This window comes from Rhinatrema bivittatum, chromosome 3 (genome assembly GCF_901001135.1).
Source record: "Rhinatrema bivittatum chromosome 3, aRhiBiv1.1, whole genome shotgun sequence".
NCBI classification, from domain to species: domain Eukaryota; kingdom Metazoa; phylum Chordata; class Amphibia; order Gymnophiona; family Rhinatrematidae; genus Rhinatrema; species Rhinatrema bivittatum.
This window is the reverse complement of record NC_042617.1, coordinates 82,088,715-82,107,065: the sequence shown is the minus strand read 5'-3', so window position 1 is coordinate 82,107,065 and position 18,351 is coordinate 82,088,715. Positions and strand designations below refer to the sequence as shown.

The following is an 18,351-nucleotide window of genomic DNA, read 5'->3' as shown; positions in this document are numbered from 1 at the left end:
TAGCCCATTTATCATTTGTGTTGCCCTTCTGTGCACTTTATCTAGTTCTGCCTTTTTTTTTTTTTTTTTTTAGATAGGGTGACCAGAGCTCCATGCAGTATTCAAGGTGTTCACACCATATTTCTATAAATGCCAATATTTTAGGGAACATTTTCACTGGAAATTCTTGCCATAGTCACAAAATGGCAACAACAACAGAATATGAAATACAGCTCATAGTTTATGGTTGCACTTTGTGGTACTACTTAACATAAGTCATGCATGGCCCATCTGCAGTGAGGCAGGGGATAGAGAAATACCTACAGTACCTGAATGTAAACCGGTGTGATATCTCAATTGAGATCAAATGTCGGTACATAAAAATAATTAAATAAATAAATAAAATAAATCTTGTTTTTCCAACTTTATTGACTCCTGTCAACTAGACCTTTACCATTTTCAAGCTCTGCTGTCACTATAAGTTACATTCCAATCACTAGGTGGTTTCAAATGTGCATAGGGTCTATTCTCAAAAGGATTTGAAAAAAGTATTATAATACTTATGGCCCTAGTCAAGCAGATAATTCTTATTTTTGTACCTACAGAAAATGTCTCAGGACTTGTCATTCTGCAAATTAAGAAGAGAGACGCCCTCTTATTTGGCCCAAAAGTCACCTTTTTTGTGCCTTTTATGATGTTGAATTCACCCCCCCCACCCCCCGCCACCAAAAAAAAGTATATCTCAGTGGAGCATTAAGATTTTGCCTCAGTTTCTTCCTGAATAATTTAAATTTTGCACTCATTATTCAGTTCTGTGTTGGTCTTATTAGAAGAGTTTTCTTCAGCACAAAAAGTGAATAGGTCCCTAAATTAAACTACTGATACAAGTACTAAACACATTTAGGTCATGAAATATAGTATGTACCAGTGGATTTTAGAATTACAGGGCCAGTTTCTTTAGGCAACCTTATAGTAGTAGGAATTCTTAGAAATGAGGCTATTTGTGTGAATGATGGAGAAATATATCAAAGGTAATGAGTTAGTTATGGCAAAAAATGGTAGATCTTATACTTTATCATTGATTAACAGAAATGAACATAAAGTATTCAATCATTTCATGTAAATGGTTCTTATGTTTTTGCCAGTCAAAGAAATGTAGAGCAAATGCAAACAAAATGTGAAATTCCCATTTTCAGATTAGGCAGCCAATAAAAAATTGTCACTCAAGTCTGGCCTGTAGCATTTGACCCAGAGAACGCTGTATCATAATTATTTTTGGTATTAAAAAAAACCCCATAGGTCCACTGTTTTAGGCGCTATTTGTGAACCTCTTGATTTGCACCAATGCTGCCATATGGAAATGCATTTCTTTATGGGCTGAATAATAACAGCAGTAGTTCTGTATTTTTATTTATTTGTATTAATTTTCAAAATAAATTACATCAAAATAACTTGATGATAAGAATTACTGGAATTACAAAGAAAAGAAAACAAGAGAGAACCCATTTCTCAATAAGGAATATCCATCAAGAGCTTGAAACATTTAAGGGAACAAAATAAATAATATAGGAAAATCCATCAAATTACTAAAACATGCTTATTATAACCTAAACACCCATTGGGGTGAACTATTTACAGGCAATTCCCTATTACTCGGGAATTCTTCCAGCTGGCTAGTTATGCAGTATAAATTAATATATATTATTGAAAATAAAACCCACTATGGGATAAAGATTAACCTACATTTGATATGTGGTTAACTTGCTGCGCCTCTCAGATGTTGTAAGAATAGGTTGCTGGATTAGTAAAATTATACTTTTTTAGACAGTTAAGGACATCAAAATACTTACTTGGCTGTTCATGATTTTGCTTCAGCAGTCTTTAATGATAGAACAACCCACACTTTTATTAATGCCTTTACTGATGAAGTACTTTATGACATGCATTGTTTTCTTTTTCTAAATGTCATGTATACCGCCTGCTACATTATCTGCTCTAGACTGAAAAAAAAATGCCAGGAATATGTACATTTGGACTTTTTATTGTTGTACTATCCTTTCTTGTCTGTAGAGTACACCTTTAATCAGAATATGGAAAGACAGTTTCAAAACTGCTTGTTGGCACTGGAAAGAAGTAGGAATGATGGAAATATATATTATCAAGGATCTTCTTTTAACTACACATCTGAGTTGTTTCCAGCTATCACATTTTTCCATTCTTTGAAAGTATTCTAAAGTATGTGGAGGCTCTCTCACGGCCTGACCCCATGCCTCAGATTTGCAGTGTATATATACAGAGCCTTCAGAATCCCATTAGCCAGGTCATTGTTTTTATTTATTCATTTCTCTACATGATATTGATGCTGCAAAGGAAATAGAATTGTTCCTCTTCTGTTTTGTAGGCCTCCACATCCGAGTTCATTTTACGGGCACCATATTTGCTTTCTGCTTGATATTTGAGGAGCCCTATAAATTTGATGAAATTTTCACTGTGCACATTTTTTTTCACTTGGACTGCTTCAAATTACCCTAGATCGAAAACGTTATTGCCCCTCTATCTCTTAAAATAACTTTCAGAGACTTCAAAACAGATGAGAGAGAGAGAGACAGGGGCTTCATAGTAGTCAACTATGAATTCAAGGTGAGGTTTTGGTGGTGGTTTAGGGTTTTGGGGCCAGTTTGACATGCAGGGTGAGACATATGAACAACACAGTACACCTCAGTGAAGATTTGACATCATTTGGAGAGACTCTATAACCCTAAAACAACACCAAAACCTTGAGTTATTAGCTGGTACTCCTATAGTGATATAAATAGTTGACTACTATGAAGCCCCCATAAAGAGTTTCTTTCTCTCTCTCTCTCTCTCTCTTTCTCTCTCATGTCATAACTAACAGCAGGGGAATTTCAATACAACCTGCTGCTCAAGCCACTAGGCTACTCCTCCACTCCAAAAAACCCTTATTTGCTGCTAGTGTGGCAACCTTCCTCTTCTCAGTGAAAGGCATTGCCTTGCCTTTTCTAAGATCAGATGAAACTTTACTTCAAGAATCAATCATTAGAGTTATTTTTGTGAAAAAATGTATGCATAAATGCCACTCTCCCCCACTATGAACACTGAATGCTTTAGTGTAGTTCTCATTTGACCTGGAAAAGATGAGCAAAGGCATCATAGGTTTTCTCACTCAAGTACAGTATTGTTGTTTTACATGGACATACTAGAGACAAAAAAAAAAAAGACTGTCTAAAAGACAATAATCACATTTCCTCAGGGCATGAGGATGATGCTTCAGAAACTTTTTTGAGGGCCCATAATCAATTCACATTGCTGTGATAAAGATAATAGATTTCTGTAAACAATATAGGAAAGACATGAAGTGTAATTTAACTTCATACAGATTTGCTACTATATATAACAATGGTTTTATGTTTAGTTATCATGTGTGTGGTTCTGGGAGTGATCCTCCCCTATTATCACCATTAAAGGAGACATAGAGCTTAATGTAGCAGTTTCTTTGATCAAAGAAGAGGTCTTGAGCTTACTTTGACAGAGCGCATAGCTAATGGTTCCTTCATGAGGATGAGAGTATACATGGCTAGCATTAGTAAATGCTCGGTGTTCAGATGTATCCATTTCTTTTTGCAAATCTTGATATTTATCAAGAGCTTCCATTATGCCTTGCAATATAAACATGAGAGATAATATATGTCAACATGTTTCAGTGAGATGGCATATTTCTTTAGTATGATGTAGCATTGAGGATTATTGTGTTGTCCTAACCGAGCAGTCACCTTCAACTGAACTTTCCTTCTTTTGAATTTTCTCTGTATCGTTAGAGATCTCAGGTAACAAGTGCTAGAATGGAAAATGAAGCCCAGATATGCAAAGGTGCAAAGCCTGGTTTGTGAAGAGATTGGTCCTCCTTGATTAGAATTGCTGGTTATAGGGAGTGGATAAGGCAAAGTTTGAACTGGGATAAAGCAGAACTGCTTTTTGTTGCTAACGATATGCTGTCATTTGAAAAGATACAGACAAAGTCAACAACATTGTCATTATCGTTTCATGACTTTTTTATAAGAAATGACAACAAAAACCATGACATGACATTTTATTCATCTTTAGTGTGCACTAAATTTCAGAAGTGTGCACTAACATGAAATAGTGTGAGCAACTCAAATAGTGCCCACTGTCTTGAGTTAGTATGCACTATTTTGTGTTAGTGAGCACTATTTCATTTTTGCATGCACTATTTTGATTAGGATATACAATTTGAGTTGGTATGCACTAATTTGAATTAGTGTGCACTAAAAATGATTCTTAGATTTTAAAACAAAAATGATTAAGACAACTAATAAAACCCAGACAAGCAAAAAAACAAAATGAAAATAAAATGAAACAAAATATATTGCTGTCCATTCCTAGTTTTTATCAAATGATATTGAAAATACCACATTTTTTTCTCATTTAAATATTTCTTTTTCCTAATTGATTCATATGGAAATGGGATGCGTAGTGCTTTTGAGTGCACAAAAATGAGGCAGTTGTGTGACTGAGGTGAGGGCTAATATTGTTTGGCTTTTTGCCTTTAGTTTGAGCTGACACTGCATAAATCCAAATGTTGGGGGTGACAAGAGAACAACGCTGCAGGTCTGTAAAAGGATAATAACTTTCATGCATGTTATAATGAAGCTGGTAATGTGTTCTGTGTGTCAGAGTACGAGCCAGCCAGTCTAAAAGCAGGGGTACTGGAGATCAATGTTTTTTTTCCAAGATACGTCATTTTCTCAGTCACATTTTTTAACATAGTATGTGATTATTTTTATTCACCAACCTCACTGAAATTTTGGCTATACATTTTTTTAGAATACTTACTTGGGCAAATATTTGCAGTGATCTGAGTCTCATTCCCCTGCCATACAATGGAAAGTTTCACTACCGATGAGCGTGCTAATTTCACTGTCTTATTCTCTATAGTGAAATGTAGGGTGATGGTATTTGGCAGCTGTTCTATATCCAGGAAGGGTTACTAGCATCACTTCTTGTGTTCTTATTGTTCAAGAGTCTCAATAAATAGCCTGCAGATTTATGTTTCAGTGAAAACCATCTTATTAACTTCAGCAATAAACTTCCCTTAATGGGAAAAATGTCCTATGTGACTTGACTGTAATTATTATTATTTTTTTAAATATAGCCTAAAAGAACAGAACTGCTAGGATGGATTCTGGGTTCTTTCTGTGTCATGCTCAGTTCTTCTGTTCTTCACAAATCTTTGCCTATCTAGTGCAGAGATCTATAATGGTTTCTCAATAGGGAGTGAAAACAAGGAGCTTCAGTTTTCTAATTTTGTAAGCCGTGAGTATGAGTGAATCCATTTCTATGTGAAATGGAAGTAAAGTAGAATGACAGAATGATACCACTGTTTTAAAACTGCTTTTAAATCTTACGCCTGATTGTCTGCTTTTAGTCCTGACTAACTTTCTTTTCATTTAACCAAGTCTCTTGACCTGTATCTTATTAGATTGTAAGCTCTTTGAGCAGGGACTGTCTTTTTGTATGTGTGTACAGTGCTGCGTACATCGTGTAGCGATATAGAAATGTTAAGTAATAGTATTAGTAGTAGATACTGGAGGGAGGTTGAATCCAAGGCCTCTCTAGCTTGGAAATCTAATTTGAAACCCACTCCTCCATTCCCCCCTCCCCCCAACACACATTTAAACTTTTGCAGCTATATTGCAATACTTAGAGGTAGATCTTAAAAAAGTACGCGCGTGCGTACTTTTGTTCGCGCAACTGGCGCAAACAAAAGTATGCTGGATTTTTTAAGATACGCACGTAGCCGCGCGTATCTTATAAAATCCGGGATCGGCACGCGCAAGGCTGCGCAAAATCGGCAGCCTGCGTGCACCGAGCCATGCAGCCTGTCTCCGTTCCCTCCGAGGCCGCTCCGAAATCGGAGCGGCCTCGGAAGGAACTTTCCTTCCACATCCCACCCACCCCACAGCCCTACCTAAATCCCCCCTACCTTTGGTGCGCAAGTTACGCCTGCTTGAGGCAGGCGTAACTTGCGCGCGCCACCTCGGCATCCCCCAGCACTGGCCGCAGTGCCGGGGGACTCGGGACCACCCTCCTGGCCTGCTCCTGAACCGTCACCAAGCCCCCTGACCTTGGACATGCCCCTGGGTACATCCCAGCCTGCTGACACACCCTGGACATGCCCCTTCCCGCCCCTTTTACGAAGCCCCGGGACTTACGCGCGTCCCGGGGCTTTGCGTGCGCCTGTGGTCTATGCAAAATAGGCGCACCGGCGCGCATAAATCCGGTAGGATTTACACGCGCAGGGCTTTTAAAATCTACCCCAGAGTTTTTATCAAAACACTATGACATCAAATGACATAAAGCGATTTTTGACAGGCTGCATGGCAATATTTCTCAACCAGTGTGACTCAGACCTGCTTGTGTGTGCCATGGAAAAGTCACCACTGCCTGATGCTCAAATTCAGACCAGTAAATTGGGCTCTGCTCATTGCACCTTACACCAACAAGAGTCATATGCGGCTTAAATACGTAGGGGCTTCTTTCTGAGAACTGTGTAATCGTGCATGCCTCTTTTTTCTAGCTACAGTGTAGTAATTAATGGACAGCACAGCCAGGTGTGCCCTGTGTTGGGTGGCATGCATAGTACACATCACACCTCCTCTTTTCCCCCTTTCTGAGCATCCTCCTTTCAGTCTTTCCAGCCTCTGTCTGATCCCCAGGTTGAGTGAGATAGAGAGAATGTGCACTCAGCACTCCAGATGACTCACTCATGTTAGGAGCAGCACCATGGAGGAGATCTGGTTGCCCCATGTAGGAGCCAAGGTAACTAACCAAACTGGCTCCCTGCATCACATTGATTTCTCGTCTCCTATGCTTGCAAATAAAGGGAGCTGGTACATTGTGACTGGTTTAGGAGCATCTTCATTTCAAGCTACACATATTTGTTTGAATCAGCCAATGTCTAATCAGCAGTATAATGGCAATACCCAACATGTTTTCCTATGAGAAAGCAAGATTTAAACTCTTCCAAATGCCTGGAAAAAAGTACTATTTTTACCTTTACCCTAAATGTCACAGCGCATACCTCTGCCCTTAGATCATCAGATATAGCATTCCACCATTTTAGATCAGCCACAGTAAATGTCCTTTCTCTGGTTTCACAAAAATGCAAATTTCAGAAAGGTGTTATCTCCAAGGGATTCTTTTGTAGGGACCATAAAGAATGTGGTGGTGTATAGATCTTTAAAGTGGAAACAATACTAATGGTCTTTTATCATTAACTACTCTTTGTATGAAAGACAAGATATTAAATTTAATGCATTACATGATTGGTAGCCAATGTAGAGAAAACAAAACTGGTGAGATATGATTAAAATCGTTATGCACCAGTCAAAACTTGAGCTGCAGCATTATGCACTATTTGCAATGCATTCAATGTAGATGCTGGTTGACCAATATAAACAGCATTGCAGTAGTCCAGACTAGAAATAACCATTGTTCATAGAACTGTTTGGAAGTTTTCAAAGTTCAGAAAAGTTTTCAGCCTTCATAAAAAGTAGTACTTTATAGAATGAACGTTTTATTGAAACTTTTACTTATGGTTCAAATTACAGTGAGGAATCAAATATAATACCCACCCAGATATTTTACTTGTTTAGAGACTGGAATAGACCACTTGTTGACTTGCAATGATGAAGGATCTTCAGCATCAGGAAATCTTGACAGTCTCATAGTCTTCTCCATATTCAGCAGTAATTTGTTTGTAGATCTTTTTACCACATAAACTTTGTAGCTAATTTTTGAAGGAGAAATTGCCTGGGTAGTTTCTCTTTGAAAATTGGCTAGCATAAAGCATGCATGCTAAAAACACCCACACTCTTTGCACCAGTTATTTGTGCCAGTGGTTTATGAGTGGGAAGGGAAGAGCTTAAATTTGCTCATGAACTGATGAAGATTGAATTGATGCATACTGTTTTCTTCCAACTTAAACATAAGTTTAAGCATAAGTTTGATTGTAATACTGGGTATTATGCAAAATTAACCCCTTCTGAGAAAAAACATTGAGGTGAGGGTACAGCAGGACTCTCTGCAGCAGTTCCCTTGGACCCCACTGGATTTTCAAGCACAGAGGCCAAACTATTTGTAATAATTACATAAGACTTGGTGGTATTGTGTACTGGGGAGTCAGTGGGAAATATGTAAAAGGAAAACAAAACCATGCAATGTATCAACTTTTAGGCTTCCATGGTGTCTAAATGTCTCCCATAACCTGCTGTTTGCACATACTTTTGGCAAGATAGAAAAAGGCAATTTTCAGCCAAGATAATTTACCTGTGGTAATTATCTATTTACCGCAGGTAAATGGTTTTGAACATTGTCCTCATATTTCATATTTATTAAATACTTTCACATCCCTTACACTGTCTTCCAAACTCTCCACCACCCCCATCGACTGAGAACTATTCTACAGTGGTGATGACCCAAGTTCTGTTCGCCTGCATATAGAAGAGGGTGCTGGACCTTCTTCATATCCCCCACTTGCCTCTCATTTTGTACAGGTTTTTGCTTGCTCTCTTTTTTTCCTATGGAACTTTTCCCCATTGAAAGATGTGATCAAATACTGTGCAAGTGTAATGATTTGCAGGTTTTTTGCATTTTTTTTTCACAAATTTTGACTGATTCTTAAATCTGAACCTAACTCAAAATAAACAAGCACAAGTGTGACAAAACCCTAGTCCTAAGTGTTTACAACTTAAAATTCAGTAGTATGGGACAAGATAGATAAAGATATGAATGTGATGCATTTTGTGCTGGTTGCATAACTGAGGAAGCAGTGGTAACCATGAATTGGTTTAGAGCACTGTGTACATCTAGTAGTGCTCTAAAAATTGATATTTAGTAGTACTTATAGTAGTAGTCGTAATAAATAGAAAGCTCCAGAATAGTAACCATACTATTACTACCTAGCAGATAGGGAAAACAGTGACTTCTATCAACATTTGTTTGGCACTTAAAGTACTTTTCAAGAGCTGTTCTTCACTTATTGAAGACATACTGTGGAAAGCTTTCAGAAGCTTGTAACAATGTCCTTTTATATCTGTATACTGTGTTTGGTTAAAATGCACCACATTTATTGCAGTTTAGGAATGCATTTTCAAAAGAAAACAAAAATTTAAGTTTTTATGAGATCAATATGCCATCATGTCATGAAGGGCCTGGAGCAGGATCACATAAAATGAACACAAATAAGGTTGGCAGTGAGGTTAGCCTCAATAGATTTTCAGAACAGTTTGTGAGTAGCTAACTAAACTTAAAGTAGATATGTCAATGGGGACAGATGGGATATATCCAGGGATATTGAGGGAACATATAGATGTCCTGGCAGCTCCACTGATTGACCTTTTCAATGTTTCGTTAGAAACAGGAGTAGTTCTGGAGCACTGGAAAGGGGCAGATGTGGTTCCTATTCATAAAAGTGAAAGTAAGGAGGAAGCTGGGATTAACAGGCTGGTTAGTCTGACCTCTGTGGTGAGCAAATTAATGGCATCACTGATAAAACAGCAGTTTCTGAAATCCAATGGATTGCTTGATCCATGACAGCATGGTTTTACTTGAGGTAAATTTTGTCAGATGGACATAATCAATTTCTTTGATTGGGTGACCAAAGAGTTGGATCAAGGAAAGAGTGCTAGATGTAGTATATTTGACATAGTTCCGCATAGGAGACATAAATACATTGAGTTCCCTTGATATGGTAGCTAGAGTGACTGAATGGGTTATTTATTTTTATTTTATTTAAAAACTCTTCTATACCGTGAAGTTTACAGCCAGGCACAATAATGAAAATGAGTGGTATAGATAACAAATTAATCATGTGCCATCATAGTACGGTAACAATTTAATACAATAAACTATGTGTGTAAGTTAAGCTTGTATGGTAGGAACATATTAGGCGGTTTAAATTTAACATTAATATGCATTTGTAGGTTACAACTTCTAATTTGGTGCGTCCTTATCAATCAACTGTTTTTCTCCTTCTCTTTGTCTTTATAAAAAGCTTGTTTAAAGAGCCAGGTTTTCAGATTGGTTTTGAATATTTTCAGATTTCTCTGCAGATACTAGATGAGATACTAGATACTAGATGAGTGAAAGGTAACAAAGGGTAGAGGTAAATGGAGTATACTCAGAGGAGGGAGCCATTACTAGTGGTCTGCCTCAGGGATCAGTCCTGGAACCAGTTCTTTTCAACAGATTTATGAGTGACATAGAGGAAGGATTGTCAGGAAAGGTTTGTCTTTTTGCCACTGATATCAAAATACACAACAGAGTAGACAGCCAGGATCATGTGGAGAACATGAGGAGGGATCTAGCGAAGCATGAAGAATGGTCTAATGCTCTCATGATTTTAGAGACCTCCATCATATTCACCCTCCACCTTCTCTTCTGCAAGGTAAACAGCCCTAAACTCTTTAGCCTTTCCACATAGGGGAGCCGTTCAACCCCTTTATCATTTTGGTTGCCCTTCTCTGTACCTTCTCTAGTGCATCAAAATCTTTTTTGAGATGCAGTGTCTAAGTACTCAAATTAAGGACTCACCATGAAGCGATACAGGGGCATTATGACATTCTCTGTTTTACTCACCATTCCCTTCCTAATAATTCCTAGAAATCTGTTTGCTTTTTTGACTGTCACAGCACACTGAGCTGACAATTTCAATGTATAATGACACCTAGATCTTTTTCCTGGGTGGTAACTCCTAACATGAAACCTAACATCGTATAACTACAGCATGGGTTATTTTTCCCTATATGCATCACCTTGTACTTGTCCTTTAAATAAAACTTTATAGTATGCTTAACACATATTATTTGCATTAAGGGAGGATACACTGTAAATTAGTCTGTGCCAAATTTAAAGATACAGAGTCAGGCAGGATGCCTCTACCCCTGCCAGGCCGGGCCCTATTCAAACAACTTTAACGGGTTTTTACACACCTGCAGCAGTAAATACCCCGGAGAGTCCCATTACAATGGTGGTTAGTGAGCAATTATCACCATTGTCGGGAGAAATAAGTCTCAGTCCCGGGGTACCAACAACTCCTTTACAACCAGCATGCATAGCAGACACTATTGGTCTAGGTCTGCCACTATTGCGGACAGTGGTATAATCACACAAGGGTCAACACAAAAACTTTAGAGTGGGTTGAGAGATGAATGATTTTTGAATCTTCCTTGAAGGGACTTCATACCGAATACATTTTGAAGTTTTGATCGCATGTTGGAAGACTTGTTAAGAATTGAAGTTTCGAATTTCTACAGTTGTGTCACTCATTAATATTTTGAGACGATAGCTGTTATTCATCTAAACCAGTCCTATCCCTGATGAAGCCATTAAGATAAGCTTGGCGAAACGAAGATCTTTGTTGGACATTTTGAGGACTGACTCTATTGGTTGATTTATTGTATAATGTTTAAAATATGATGTGAGCATTTGCACTTTATATTACAATTGAATTATTTGATAATATTTCTGATTTTCATGTTTTTTGAAGATGTTTGTTTTTAAATGTGAGTGCATGAGTATAGTATGAGTGTGTTAGATAGTTTTTTAATGTTAGACAGGCTTATAAAATGCAAATAAAATATTGATGCAATTCATTGTATTCCTCTTCTTATGTATGTTGTGTACTATTGCGGACAGGGCATATTGTGGTAAACCCGTCAGAGGAAGACCAAGAAGGGAAATCTGCGGTGCCTAAGGAAATGGAGGGTACACCTCCACTTTCTCAATTGTTGGATCAGAGAACTGGAATGCCCAATGGAAGATCTTTGGCAATTGGAGGAGCCAGTCCTGCCCCCATGTTGGGGAATGCTTTAGACCAGGAATCATTACATTTTTCAATGAAACCGCCCACTTCTGGTACTAGGCCTGGAGAGGTTAAACAAATATCTTTAGAAATGTTATGGTCTGCAATAATGTCTCTGCAAAAGAATATTGAAATTATGAATGTGAATATTAAGGATGTACAAAATACATTGTTGAATCTGAGTCCAATGGTAGTAAATAATGGGATGACTCTCAAGAAGGTGGAAACAGAAATTGTTAATATAAAAGATGTGCAGACATCTTTAATAAAAAGTGAAAATATTTTATCGAGAAAGATTGAAAATTTGGAGAACGTAGTTCGTTATCCGAATCTTCGATTTGTAAACTTTCCTAAGTGCAAAATGATGTCTCCAGTAGAACAGTTAAAAAATTATTTTATGGAAGTTTTGTCAATTACTTCTGACAATCTCCCAATGATAAAAAGCGCATACTTTTTGAATGAAAGAAATTTAAATCCTAACCCACCTTCACAAGAGTCATCATTAAACATTACCGATCTGATAGAGACATCATTCAGTGCACAAATAGAGAAAAGGGGGACTTTAATAGTTAAATTTGTCCTATCTTCGGATAGGGATAAAGTATTGAATCATTTTATGCAAAAAAGAACCCTTCCCTATCTTGGCCAGAAATTGTGGGTCTATCCAGATGTGGCAAAAGATACTCAAGCCAGAAGGAAAAGATTCATTGCTTTTGGCTAGTATAGCCAGAACATATGGGACAGATAATTATTCGCTTTCCTTGCAAATGTACTATGAAAGTGGATGGGTTAAAATATGTTTATTATGAACCTACAGATTTAGAAAGATTTCTGGAAGAACGCAGAACTCGCAGGGGGGAGGCAAGCTCCGCAAGTTCATAGAATTGAATTTGATTATTGTTGGTAATTAATGAAAGTGTCTGCATCACTTTTGTTAAAATTTAGTAAAATTTTTGTTTTTCTTTCTTAGAATACAGGATTGCTCGTCAAGCTCCCCATTATATATAGTAACTGGAAACTAGGTGAATTATGAATAACTTTATATTCTTTATAAATATATATGGAACCTAATGTTTTCCCAAAAAATTCAATGTAACAATTGAATACAAATCAATGTTATTTACTTTGTAAATTGAAACAAGAAATAAAGAATTAAAAGATATACATTTTCCTGAATTTGGTGGAGAAACCTTCTCTTGATCACTGGAGATTTATTTATTTATTTAACAGTTTTTTATACCGACCTTCATAGTAAATAACCATATCGGATCGGTTTACAGTTTAACAAAGGGAAAACTAGAGTAATAATTCAAGTAAACGAAAGATAACAATAGGTAGGAATAAGTCAAAGTTATCAAAGAGAATAAGTCAGTTATCAAAGAGATCAGACACTTTCTAGAGTAGTGAGCCTTATTGTACTCACCAGTTCTAAATCTTTCAAGAGTTATTCATAATATAAGTGTAAAGTTATGAGGTGACCTGCAGATTTGTGTGTGCCTTTCATATATAAAAAAAAAAACTATATTCTGGTATCAAATCAGTGGTATTGCATTTATCAAATGGCACTTTGTATGTGTATTAATTTAGATTTAGCTCATGCCTTTTCAATGGGAATTCAAGATGAGATACATGTTTCAAACAGTAGCACCTCATTTCTAATCCTTGTGTCCTTGAAGGAGACTTAATTTTCAATCTAACCAAAATGAATATGTATGAAAATATTTGCCTATTGCTGGTCTATGAACCAGTTGAATTTCCATGTTCTGATTACTGTATAAACCAGACCGGTTTCAGGACCACAAGAATAAGAATTGAGAACTAAGGTCCTATGTTTACACATCTTGTGTATACAAAAAAAAAAAAATTGACAAACACGTGGATGATATTACGGCATTCGGTTAAAAAAAATACTCTAAGATATATGGCAGGTTTAATGATTTTCAGCAAATGTACTTTCCTGCATTATATGGAAAATAATAATTTCATTTACATTTTCTTTTGCTTATCACAAAAAGGGCAATTTTCAAGCCATTTACCCAGGAAAATTGGTCTGCCTTAAAATTTCCTCCTCTGCCCAGCTGGATGCAGGCTTCCATAGGATGTGTATTCTTACCTGGGTTAAAAAGAAGCATACTTGGATGTTGGGTTTGTGTATTCAGAGTGGGGGGAGGAAACAGCACAAGTACATTCCATGTTTTAGATGCATATGTGCTATTTTAGTCTGTCCACCCATCCTTTGACCACCCAAATAAATATTGTGCATCCATGTACGTGCATAATTTGAATTAGCTTATTTTCAGAGAAACTGGCTGAAAAGTACTTTACAACTATGCACCCTTTTGAAAATGACTCCCAATGTGCATAATTTAAAGCATACTGCTTGTTGATCATTATATTGAAATGCAGTTTAGAAATTTGTATTAATTAATTAGGGCTGATATTTGCATTTAACGCTTGCACGTAGTATTGGCAACAGCTTGCAGGCTGCGAAGACATCTTCATTTTAACAGGATTAGCTTCACAGCGTCTTTAAAAAAAAGATAGGAGTTTTGAGCACACAAAGATCTATTTTGTCTAAGCATTAAGAGCTGAATTAAAAAAACCCAACGCGAGCATTAATTAGGGGATGCGTGATACACACAAAATACACCCGTCTAAAAACCACCAAAGATCGTTCCTTCTCCACAGCAGGCCCTGTCCTCTGGAACAGACTACCGACTGACCTAAGACTGGAACCTTGCCTTCATACCTTTCGAAGAAAACTGAAGACGTGGCTTTTCCTCCAAGCCTTCCCCTAGTCAAAATGACACTTCGGACTCAGCCCAAGGAATGAGATAATTACTAATCTCATAACCCGTTTGGAGTTGTATTACTCCCTTGTTTTATTGTAACTGCATACCTTAGCCTTCTCTTGTTTAATGTTTTATTATTATTATTAAGATAAATATTAGTTTTTACCTTTTTTGTTACCTATCCACTTGTTAATTGTAAACCGACATGATGCGATATCTATTGTGAATGCCGGTATAGAAAAACTTAAAATAAATAAATAAATAAATTTTTATTTTTGTTTATTGTGAACCGATGCGATGTGCGAACGGATATCGGTATAAAAGAGATGTTAAATAAGATAAAATAAATATTTTATTTATTTGTTGCTAATTCCGCTCTACCTTTCTTCCTGGCTACTTTAGCCCCCAAGTTCAATGCCCTTGTTTTATGTTACTTTGCTTGTTTCAGCCTTCTTGTTTGGTTACACTTGTTTATCCCCTAAGTTCCATGTAAACCGGCCTGATGTGAATTCTATTCGTGAAGTCCGGTATAGAAATAAATATTAAATAAAATAAATAAGGTTGGGCTCATGTGCACCGAGTGGATTTTAAAAGCCGAGATATACGTATATCTCCTACAGCGCGCACATCTCAAATGTTTTCAAAATGGGGCAGAGGTGTGGGTGTGGTCTGGGCAGGGGCATTGGCTTTTTGGGGTATGACCGATGTGCATGTAAATACTGATGCGACACAGCACATGCCAAAGCTCCCTGCCGCATAACTTTACTTCTACTATTGATGCCATATAGATTAACATTTAAAGGAAACGAGGCAGATCTGTGGGGTTTTAACGATCGGGGATAACTGGGGGAAGTGAAGGCTATCAAATCAGATGGGGTTGGAGGACCTATATCTTAACTGGGCTAACTGGGGATGAACTGGTAAAACTGGGAATGGCGTTGTGTGCACCCCTTTTAAAATCCCCCAATTTACGTGGTAGAATCGGGATTTGCACGCACATGCGCATGCCCATTTAAAATTGGGCACACATGTGCATGGACAGGCTATTCTATAATGTGCGCATATGCACGTGTATGTTTTAAAATGGCTGTGTACTTGAGCGTGGGCTGACGTATATGTGGAAATGAGCCGGTTTGAAAGTTACTGTCTAATTCTTTAAAGTGCACATTATGCTTTTTGTTTTGTCAGATTTTGCATCTATTTTTTTGGGCTTGTGCATATCGAAGTAGAATTAAAATCTTCTAAATCATCCTCTGATTTTAAGAATCATATTTGTTCTTTGACATATTCTAGCTATCAGTAAGGTGGTAAGGGTAGTAAGTTGTTTGCAAGCTAACAGTATGGCTTATTGTCTTGTATACTAAATTTTAGAAACATTTTGTCATGAACCAAAATAAAGTTTGAAAATCTAAAATTATCATTTTTGAGCACTCATATGGTGGAACAAATCAGAACCATGGCTATAGTAAGTAATCAATTGACCAATGTAATCATGGCTTCTTTTTTTCATTTTATTATAATTAAAATTGTTTTATAAAACAAACTTTACTGTTTATCTATTTGGATATAACAGAAATTGTTCCTGTTGTGTTTCAGATGTACATTTGCAATGTTCTCTTACATTAAAGAATATTCACTTTTCACTAATGTGTCTAAATGTTCTTTACAAGTTCCAAACGTTCAAATTATCCGGGTCATTCATCAAGCTACGATGTAGCCTTATCGTGTGTGTTAGGGCCTTATTGTGTGCAATAATGCCCTACCGCACGCAATACCAGTTGCATCGTGGCCGTACTGTTCAAATTAAGGGAAGGGGAGGAGTGTGGGCAGAGTTTGGGTGGAGTTATGTCCTGGCGGTGCTGTGGGTGATAATGTTTTTCACGTTATCACCGGCAGCACTGTGGGAAATAACTGCACTTTTTTCCATGGCGCTATGGGGACAATAGTGTGCAGCTGGCTGCATCAAGGCAGTGTGGTTTTTCTGATACAATGTTGATGAATTATTATCCTGAAGGAAGATGAAACCTATTTTAATTACTAAACTAAGCCTATTTTTAGTAACTAAAAATTACTTTATAGCCTTTACTTTAAACACTTGCATAGCACTTCCCAAGAGTTTATAGGAATTTTATTTCTTTATTTATACATATTTTTAACTGCCTTCCTTCAATACACCCAAGGTGATATATAAATTTTCATAAATAATACAAATATAAATAAAATAATATATAAAACACATATTTCTAAATTGCATTCCTAAGAAATCAGTATAAAACAATACAGAACAAATCTTTCAAATAATTGTGAGATCAGTAAATAAATACACATCAAATAACAATAAAACCTAATTTGATAAAACAAATGACATTGGTACATTAAATGGGGATAAATAAGAACCAGATGGTCATAAAGAAAAGCAGACAAGAATACTCATCACACCAGATAAAATAAGCAATATTTGGAAATAAAAGCTGCATTAAAATGCCATGATTTCACAATAATCTGATCTCTTTTGCAAATGGTCCTAGGGCTTCCTGGGATAATCACTGACATCTATATTGCAAGGGTGAAACTCCACTCTCTCCTTGCTCTGTCTGCTTTTTGGCTCCTCTAGACTGAGTCCTCTGGAATTGTTTTTCATTTACATATTGTGTTAGTACTGTCTCTTCCAACTTCCCAGTGATAATTGTAGCACCTGGATCACATCTGGTACAAGAATTGGATTAATTTCTTTATGTAAGGGAGTCCCAATACTGCCCCTTAGTAAGGAACCATCAATGTCTCTACAGACTCAGCATGAAGCATATGATGTAAGTTTAAAGTAGGAGTGGTAAAGGAGGTTTCATACTCCCCATTGGGTGATGTCATGAATTTAACAAAACTTCTGGGCCCTCAGGGTTCAGGGTTCTTCAGCAATCTCCCTCCAAGAGGAGAGGTCATTCTTTTGAAGTATCTCTCTCTTGAGATACTAGAGGGTTCCTTCTGCCCAGGAAGGTAGCTGGAACCCAAAGGTAAAGGGGTACATTTTAAAACATAGCGCGCGTGCGTACTTTTGTTCATGCACCAGGCGCGAACAAAAGTACGCCGGATTTTATAAGATACGCACGTAGCCGTGCGCATCTTATAAAATCCGGGGTCGGCGCACACAAGGGGGTGCACATTTGTGCAACTTGTGTGCGCCGAGCCCTGCGCACGCTGCCTGTTCCCTCTGAGGCCGCTCCGAAATCGGAGCAGCCTCGGAGGGAACTTTCCTTCCGCCTCCCCACACCTTCCCCTCCCCATAACTAACCCACCCCCCCTACCATTGTCGCACAAGTTACGCCTGCTCGAAGCAGGCGTACCTTTGTGCGTGCTGGGCCAGCTGCCGCGTGCCATGTTCCGGTCTGGGGGCTGGTCCGGAGGCCATGGCCATGCCCCCGGAATGCCCCCGAGCCGAAACCACACCCACAGCACCGCCCCCAGATGACACGCCGACCGCGTCATCAGGGCAGTGCAACAATTATTTGGCCCTTGATTTTGCAACATTATCAAGCATTAAATAACATTTTTGCTCAACATCATAATTTTAATCATGACCCTTTCAAATGTAAAATTTTTATAGATTTTTCATATGCAAATTGGGAGAATAATTTTCAAAATACTGCATAACCAATGCCACAAATATTCACATATAGTAAG

The 18,351-nt window shown here is 37.5% G+C and overlaps 1 protein-coding gene across 6 annotated transcripts in view; it reads left to right on the top strand.

The window, feature by feature from the left end:
- NRXN1 (neurexin 1) overlaps positions 1 to 18,351 on the top strand; it is a 2,509,029-nt gene that overhangs the window by 13,107 nt on the left and 2,477,571 nt on the right. Inside the window, exon 3 of one of the 6 annotated variants that reach the window (XM_029593406.1) lies at positions 11,716 to 12,899. The exons of the other annotated variants lie outside the window; for them this stretch is intronic. Coding sequence (XP_029449266.1) covers positions 11,716 to 12,602 — 887 coding nt within the window. The 3' untranslated portion in view covers positions 12,603 to 12,899. Of the gene's footprint in view, positions 1 to 11,715; positions 12,900 to 18,351 lie in introns of those variants that run through there. 6 annotated transcript variants of the gene reach the window in all.